Below are 9,046 nucleotides of genomic sequence, written 5' to 3'. Positions count from 1 at the left end.
CTGCGCGCTGTTCCCCTTGGGGGGTGCCATACCTTACTTAATCACGTCCATTCAAACTGTTTCTAATTTTTCTAGAGCTAAATAAATTCTATAATGTATATAATCTTTTATCTGGCTCTCCGATTATCTTTTTCGGATAAATTCCTAGAAGTTACTGGGGCAAAGGGAGAGAAGTTTTCATTTTTAATAATTTTTAAAAATTTACAGAAAATTAAAGTCTTCGCCATGGGATTCTAGTCCACAGACGGTCTGGCGGATTCTAAACCAGTTCGATCCAATCCATCCCAAATTCCCTTCCAAAGTCTTGGTGAACGCCCCCGCGCCCGCAGCCCGCACGCACCACCACGCACACTCGTCCGAACGCGGGCCTCCTCCCCACTGGGGAAGCTTCTTGACACGCCCCGAAGCACCACCTCTTTAAATTTTAAAACGAAGGCCCAGGCCAATGAATGTTAAGTTTCTCCCGCAACGCGGCGCCCCGCCCACAGTCACGCCCTCCACCAATCGAGCTGACGTTTTCTCCACGGCCCTTCCAATGACCGCCAAAAATGGAAGTTGCTCACGTAACTTACGCAAGGCGAGAGGCCAATAGGAGCTGACGTTGAGAACTAGCTCTGCCAATAGCAACAGCTCTCGGAGAGCGCGGGATCCTTTCGACCGGGGCCCGTAAGGGAAGCAGTGAATGGCGCTGGTTCCCTCAGGGAAGGGCCTAGAGGAGAGCGGCGCCGACCCGGACCCGAGCCCCGGGGCTGCTGCACGGCCGACATGGCGTGCTGCCACAAAGTAATGCTGCTGCTGGACACCGCGGGCAGCGGCGCTCGCCACAGCCGGGTCCGGCGGGCCGCCCTGCGCCTCCTCACCTACCTGAGCTGCCGATTCGGCCTGGCGAGGGTCCACTGGGCCTTCAAGTTCTTCGACTCGCAGGGGGCGCGGAGCCGGCCCTCCCGCGTGTCCGACTTCCGCGAGCTGGGGGCTCGCTCGTGGGAGGACTTTGAGGAAGAGCTGGAGGCCAGGCTCGAGGATCGCGCCCACCTGCCCGGCCCGGCGCCCAGGGCCACCCACACGCACAGCGCCCTGATGGAGACGCTGCTAGACTACCAGTGGGACCGGCCCGAGATCACGTCGCCCACGAAGCCGATCCTGAGGAGCAGCGGGAGGAGACTGGTGGACGTGGAGAGCGAGGCCAAGGAGGCCGAGACCGCGCTCGGGGGCTTTGTGAATGCCGTCTTCCTCCTGGCCCCCTGTCCGCATTCGCAGCGGGAGCTGCTGCAGTTCGTGTCCGGGTGCGAGGCCCAGACCCAGCGCCTGTCGCCTACCCCCAGGCAGGTGATGGAGAAGGTGTTGCCCAAGAGAGTCCAGGAAGTCATGATCGCCCGAAAAATCACCTTGTACTGGGTGGATACCACCGAATGGTCTAAGGTAAGGCGACAGTCTCACAGGGAGTGCACGGTGCCCTCCTTGCTAACCAGAACATGGCAGCGTCCGCAGAGCAGCCAGCAGACCCAGAATTAAGCTAACGTGACCGTATGTCCCTTCAGTACTGTGGTCACAAAAGACAGGGACAGTTTTCACAACAAAATGAGTGATTCCTCACTACCTACCAAGCATTTAAGTTCCTTCACAATTTGGGCCCTACCTGCCTTCCCAGACTTTATTTTCCTGCACACGACATACATTCAAGCGTATTAAAGCCTAGTCTGGGGAATCAACAGATCTTGAATGCTTGTTTTGTCTTCTCTTGTGCTGTTCAATCTGCCTGGGGTGCCAGTTCTCACTGTTCTAAGCCAGTCTAAACCTCACTCATCCTTTAAGGCTTTGTCCAAATGACAACTACTCAGTTCAGCCTCTGATTTCCATGTACTTTTTTGTGGCACTTTTTTTCCCCATTATGTTCCAATTGTGCACATCTAGCACCTTCTATTTAGTCTACACATACCTCAAAAGCAGGCACCAGGTCTTAATGCATCTTTGTATTCTCACAATGTACATTGAACACTGTAGGCTAAATATACAAGCACAAAATGCTGCTTAAAAAGAAAAGAAAAAAAAAAAAGAACACTGTAGGTATTCGATAATTATTTCCTGACTAAATGAATACATTCTTACAAACTTCAAGTCTTAAATGGTGGTTCATTAGGATTTTCAGCTGAGGCCCCCTGCTCCTGTTAAGTGCAGTGATAAGTATGTATTTTTACTTTCCTAGTTTTCTTCATGTCACTTCATTTAGTTAACATATTCATTGAGAAGCCACTAACACTGAGTACTTACAACACTGTTTTGGCTACTGGGGGTATGGTAGCCGATGTGGAGTTTACCCTTCTGGTGAGGAAAATAATACTAGATAAGTGATATTATTTCAAATCATACTCTGAAGAAAATAAAGCTGCGTGAGAGGATGAGGTAGAAGGAAGTGGTTATGGTGGTAGACAGGGAAGGCCTTTTTGAGCAGAGACTTGAGGAACGTGAAGAGCTGGAAAAGAACATTCCAGGCAAAGAGAAGAGCAGGTGTAAGGATTTGAGCTGGAAATGAGCTTAGTTTGTTTCAGAAATGAAAAGACAAGCAGGAGACCAATATGAGAGGGCCCCACAGGGGCCAAGGTCCTAAGTGTGGATTTTGTTCTAATTAATGGGAAGGCTTTGGAGGGTGGTTTACCCAGGTGAAAGATGTGATTCCACTTAATGGAAATAACATGTCACTAACCCAGGAGTGGGTTAAATTGCAAGATTACAGGTGGAAAATGAGCAGGCACTTAAATAATGATACAGTATTTTAAAATTTCCAACATGCCTTCACATACAAAGAAAGCCCCCCAAAAGCATGGCAAATACAAAATAAAGCAGCAGTGATTTGTCAAAGAAGAAAAGGAAAGGACAAAGTGTGTTTAAGGGGATGGTAAACATTTGATGGAGAAGAGTCCTAGAAATTAAAATCTATTAAGGCAGCAAATCAAGTGTTAGACACAGTACACAACACGTAAGTTCTCACTTTGAGATAACTGATATCAAATCACATCAAAGATTTTATTCTGGAATTGTATTATAAGGACCCCTTCCAGGCTGGGCATGGTGGCTCATGCCTGTAATCCTAGCACTCTGGGAGGCAAAGGTGGGTGGATCGTTTGAGCTCAGGAGTTCAGGACCAGCTTGAGCAAAAGCAAGACCCTATCTCTACTAAAAATAGAAAGAAATTAATTGGTCAACTAAAAATATATGTAAAAAATTAGCCGGGCATGGTGGCGCATGCCTGTAGTCCCAGCTACTTAGGAGGCTGAGGCAGGAGGATTGTTTGAGCCCAGGAGTTTGAGGTTGCTGTGAGGTAGGCTGACGCCACGGCACTCTAGCCTGGGCAACAGAGTGAGACTGCCTCAAAAAAAAAGACCGCTTCAGGTCTGGCATACCACTATCTGAGGGGGATGGGTCTTCTCTAAGGCTATCCTTCTCATATCTGCCATGTTGTTTCTCCTAAGAAAATGCCAATCAGGTAATCTTAAGCTTTTCTGGAATTTTCTTCCACTAAAGAGCTATCTTTTCCTATTCAAAAACCTCTGCCCAGCCACACTGTGGAAGCAAAAGGAAGATTAGGCTCTGTCCTTTGGAGAGTTCTCAGTACAAAAGTGGAGAGAAAGGGAGATAAAATCCAGGTCCTGTCTTGGGGAGCTCACAGTCTGGGAAGTAGAACTGGGAGAAACAGAACCAGGATTCAGATTGGAGGTGGAGGGATCCACGCACACAAAACATTTTCAAAGATAACAGGAAAGAATGGAGGATAGGAGACCCCTGACATATTTTCAGTTTTTGCTTTTGATTTATTCAACACACGTTTGTTATATACTTGCCAGCTACGATGGGGGCTGAGTATACTATTAGGGAACCAAATAGATGTGGTCGCTGCTCTCTTGGAGCATATAGTCTAGTGGAGATCTACAAATTCCCAAATGTGAAATCTCGACTAGGACATGTCTGTCACTTACCCTGTAATATGCATACCAATGAAAAACATAACCATATTCTATATATAGTATACTGTTTGTATTTTTTCTTCATGTACATTGCTGTGGTTTAAATTTGTCCATTCCAAAACTCATGTTGAAATTTAATCCCCAATGTGGCAGTATTGAGAGGTAGGGCCTTTAAGAGGTGATTAGGGCATGAGGGCTCTGCCCTTCCGAATGGATTCATCCATTCATAGATTAATGGGTTTATGGATTAATGGGTTATCCTGAGAGTGGGATGAGTGGCTTTATAAGAAGAAGAAGAGAGACCTGAGCTCAGCCCCCTCACCATGTGATGCCCTGCACCACCTTGGGACTCTGTACTTGGGACTCTGTAAAGAGTCCCCACCAGCAAGAAGGCCCTCACCAGGTGTGGCCCCCTGACCTTGGACTTCTCAGCCTCCCTTACTGTAAGAAGAAAATTCCTTTTCATTATAAATTACCCAGTTTCAGGTATTCTGTGATAACAGAAAGCTATTTAAGACATACATTTATTATTTTTTAATCAGAAGTTAATGACCTTTGTAACTTTTATTAAATTTGAGCTTAACCTTTTATTTAATAAGCAGGTTTGTTTTGTTTTCCTGGCTAGTCCTCTGGCTGAAACAATTTCAACAAATTTTCTTGTGTCCTTTTGGCAGAAAATCCTAATGAGCATCTATGGCCTCTGAACTAGCTTACTATTCTCCCCATAGCAGCAAAGACAGGCAAGGAAACATCGGTGGTAACAGTAAATACTAAGTTATTGGTTAATCTGTCGCAGGTTGGTATGCATAACTGATGCAAAACTTTCACAATAAACATTATTTATCTTTGTTACATGTGATATTTTCTATTATGCTCTGATATTTTCTTTTCTGTTCTTTATAAATGCTGATCATAAGCTACTCAGTTGTTTTATTTACCCCACTTCTGACTTTAAGATCCTAGCATGGTGCATGTCAATGAAAGTTTGTTGAAAGGTTGACTGAAGAGTCAGCTATGTGTGAAGGAGTGAGGCAGAGCTTTTACCAAAAAAAAACCCAGAATTTGAGCTAGATACAGAAGTGTATTTATTATAAGCATTCAATTGGTAAAGAAGGAAGGGGAGACACAGGAAATAAAATCAGTAAAAACATGGAAGCATTATAAAATGCGGCATGTTGAGGAAATAGCAAAGGGTTCAGTGTGCCTAGAAGGTAGGGATAAGTGAGAAAAACAGATGACAATGTGTTCCAAAAGGTTGTTTGTTTGTGAAGAGCTTTATGGTTATGCTAGAGTTACTTTATCCTTGAGGCCTTTGAAAGTTTTTAGAGCAGCAGCATGATCAGACATGTGATTTGGAAGAATACTTAGAGCAATGTGGAGGAAAGATGATGAGGGCTTCAGTTAAAACAGTGAAGATAGAACAGAGAAGACCTGTTTGGTCCCTGCACAGACCTGTGGGTAGGCAAGTCCAAGCGATGGCCACTATCTGGGGGGGGGGGGGGGGAGTTGCTTCTGCCTCACTCCCATGACACCTGGCCATTGTTGTGTAGATCAGAATTATTTTTATTCATGTGTAATGGTTTTGTGTTCCTTCTGACTCTAACATTTTATGATTTATACCCAGTAATTTGCATCACTTCTGTTCCTTGACATAAAATATAAATGAGGTGCTATTGTCACTAAAGGAATGCTTTCTTGAAGACATATTATGTAGTAATATGTTTGGGGTTGTACAGTTACTGGATGCTGGCCATTATTCATATTCGCCTTAACCAATACATTAATTTTATTAATATGATTTGATCCTTTAATGTTGATATCAACTTTACTTTCTCCTGATTTCCTTTAGCTTTATTTATGAGTGCCTGATTTATAATAACCTGAGGTTCTTTGTCATTTTTATTTTAGTTATGGGAATCCCCAGACCACCTTGGGTACTGGACAGTTTGTGAACTGCTCCACCATGGAGGAGGTACCGTCTTGCCATTTGAATCTTTCAGCGGGGATTTTTCTAAAGCTGAGGAAACACTGCTCAGGGGTGAAAGAAAGCTGTCAAGTGAACCTCACCTCTCTCCATGGATTTCAACTCTGCCAACTGATGCCACTTTAAACCGCTTGCTCTATAATTCTCCTGGATATGAAGCCTCGTTTCCACAGATAGAAGGAACATTATTTCTCCCTGTTGAAGGTAAGCAAATAATATTTCGGGTTTGTTTTTTTGTTTTAGTATCTCAGTCACATTAATTTCTTCAAGACAGGTCCATGCTTTAACATCTTTGGCATATCCCACAGCCCAGGCATTCAATGAATGCTTGTAATGGAAAGAATTAAAATGTGTCTAAGCAAAATTAGAGATACCACAGGAAAAGTTTAAACTCTAATACAGTACAACTGTCAGCCCATGCGCAGAAAGAACGGTGAATGAATTTAAAGAGTTTCCTAGCTGTTTCCAAAGAAGAGTAACATTGTTCAGGTGCCCAAGCACATGGGTGGTAAGATTTAATTGCCTTGTAGAAGAGATTGATAAGTTGAAGACCATAGAGAAACAATGATTGGCTAAGACAAAAAATAAGTCTACAGACACCAAAAGTGATGTTTGTTACCAGGAAAAGCCAGCATGTTGGAATCTTCATAAATTTGTTTCACCATATGATTCACTATATGGTGACTCTCACTTCTGAATATATATTCACACAGAAATAATACCACATAGAGTTATTTACATAAAACTGTGTTGTACATTATGTGTAGCTTAAGAGATTTTCAAGAGTGGTTTTGTTTCAGCAATTTTATCGTACACAGTCTTTAAAATTTAAACTCCTTATAAAATATGATGCACTGTATTTTATGGGTTTAAGGAGGTGTCTTCTTTCTTACAAGTAGTAAGTATTGCTTGAGTACTTATTTCTAAGCCATAATTATTGACAAGTTCTGCCATCATGTCTTGCCCTTGTAATTCCATTTGTTTACAGCTTTTCCTCTAGAACTAAATGAACTTGCTGTGATAGCCTGCTGGCAATAGAGTAAGGGATGAAGTATGAACTAAGTGACAATACCGCAGCTGGCAATCTGATTGTTTTCCTTCTTAGACTATTAAATCTCTTTTTAGTAACTATTTCTTATGTTAGAATTTTAATATTCTTTATTTCTAACAGGCAAAGAGATTCAAGAAACATGGACAGTCACCCTAGAGCCCTTGGCCATGCATCAGAGGCATTTTCAGAAACCAGTCAGAATTTTTCTAAAAGGTTCAGCAGACCAGTGGTCTCTCCCGATGAGCAGCACGTTAGGGACTGACAGCTGGATGTTGCAAAGTCCAGAGGAGAATGCGTCAACTCAAAAGCTGTTATTTCAGCAGCTGGTAAGCAGGCTGACTGCTGAAGAGTTACATCTGGTAGGTGTCCTCCACATGATGTTATTCTTCTCTAATAGCACACTAGGAAAGTGAAATAAGTGTGTTTATAAAATGCCAAGGAACGCCCTAATAATATAGTCTTGGTAAAACTGATGATGTTTTTGCAAGTAATATTGTCAACATTGTAGCATCATGACAAACAGTGCTATTTAGTGAAGAAACCATTTATAAAATTGCATGTACTCGGAATCCAATTAAGTTAAATTATATTCACATAGGAGAAAAAAGCAGTTGACCAGATGGAATGGTTATGTTAGGACAGTGAAGTGATGAATGATTTCTTGTTATTTTTTAAATGTTCTGTTATATATTTATTACTTTTATGTAAGTATTAAAGAAAAAGCTACTATACTGCAACATTAGATAATAGTAGTAGTTACACAAGCTTAGAAATGTGTGAAAAGGAACATATACATACACAGATTTGATTTAAAGGTGATAATTATTTTTTAAATTACGAGCAAATTCCTTGCCTTCCTTTGTCTTTGCCTTGATAATCTCAGGGGACATCTCTATTCTGGATCACATTGTGAAACATTCTAGAGAAAAATGGGGTAGTCATTGAACCTATGCTGTCTAAGAGTTGTGTGTTCTGATGAAAAGTGCTTGGATTGGAGAGTCAGTAATCTGGATTAGGTGTCAGCTCTGCTGCCCACTGTATGTTCTGGATAAGTCCCTTAAATGATAGTATTGCCTCATGGTTAAGCGCATGGATTTAGAAGTCAGTAACGCTCGCCTCTTCCCTTTCTAACTGGGTGGCCTTAAATAGGTTACTACTTCCTCCTCCATCCCTTCTCTGTAAAATTGAGACAATAATAAGTTTTACCTCAGACTGCTTGTGAGGATTCAGAGATAATCCTCTAGATAATGTGCTCTACATAATAAATGCTTCGTAAATATTCCTGGTAACGTTAGGTTTTTCTTATTTGTAAATTGGAAGATTAGGACTGTGTGATTAGTAAATTGTCTTCTATCTCTAATAACCATCAAGCCTATATTTTCCGCAATTTTCTCTTTATATTAATATAATAATCGTTGGAAAACTGTTTTTCTGTCTTTTACTAAGCTATGGCCTTCTTTAGGTGAGCCGGTTGACAACAATATTCTCAACTAATTAGAACTTCTCATGTAGGTTGCTGATGTGGACCCTGGTGACGGCTGGTCCCCTATCACTGGGGTTATTTCCCCGCTCTCTGCCGATGCTATGGTTCTCACTGTGTTCCGCACCGAGGAGGCTGCCTTTCAAAGACATTTTTTCCAAACGGTTGTGGCCCAGGGCCCCCAGGATACAGCTTCCCTTTTCTCAGATGTTGTGGATTGTGTATTGAATCAGATTGATAATTCGCTTGAAGATCCTGCTACTGCTGGTAAGCTTCTGAACCAGTAACTCATGAGGTCTGGGGTGGTTTGCAGTCTCTTCCAGCATCAGAACTTTTTTCCCACCACGCACTTAGTAGGACCCCAGTAAGTTCTAAGGCAGATAATAGCAAATGATAATACTTCAGGCAGTTTAAATCATCATTATTTACACATATTTTAACCTATTTAGAGGACCATTTCAGAAATAAGATGAGTGTATTTGTTGCCAACAGTAAGAACAAAAGACTTTAAATTGTATTTGCACATTTTTCATAGACAACATAGGCCTAAAGGAGTTGGTGGTGCAGATGAA

The 9,046-nt window shown here is 42.3% G+C and overlaps 1 protein-coding gene across 1 annotated transcript in view; it reads left to right on the top strand.

The window, feature by feature from the left end:
- The first annotated feature begins 547 nt into the window (after positions 1–547).
- The window catches only part of TICRR (TOPBP1 interacting checkpoint and replication regulator), a 45,229-nt gene continuing 36,730 nt past the window's right edge, over positions 548–9,046 (top strand). Inside the window, exons 1-4 of the mRNA XM_012763338.3 lie at positions 548–1,419; positions 5,868–6,147; positions 7,115–7,353; positions 8,507–8,741. Of these exons, the coding sequence (XP_012618792.2) occupies positions 766–1,419; positions 5,868–6,147; positions 7,115–7,353; positions 8,507–8,741 (1,408 nt within the window). The 5' untranslated portion in view covers positions 548–765. The remainder of the gene's footprint in view (positions 1,420–5,867; positions 6,148–7,114; positions 7,354–8,506; positions 8,742–9,046) is intronic.

The sequence above is a fragment of the Microcebus murinus genome, chromosome 7 (assembly GCF_040939455.1).
Source record: "Microcebus murinus isolate Inina chromosome 7, M.murinus_Inina_mat1.0, whole genome shotgun sequence".
NCBI classification, from domain to species: Eukaryota; Metazoa; Chordata; class Mammalia; order Primates; family Cheirogaleidae; genus Microcebus; species Microcebus murinus.
This window is presented reverse-complemented; position numbering and strand designations above follow the sequence as displayed.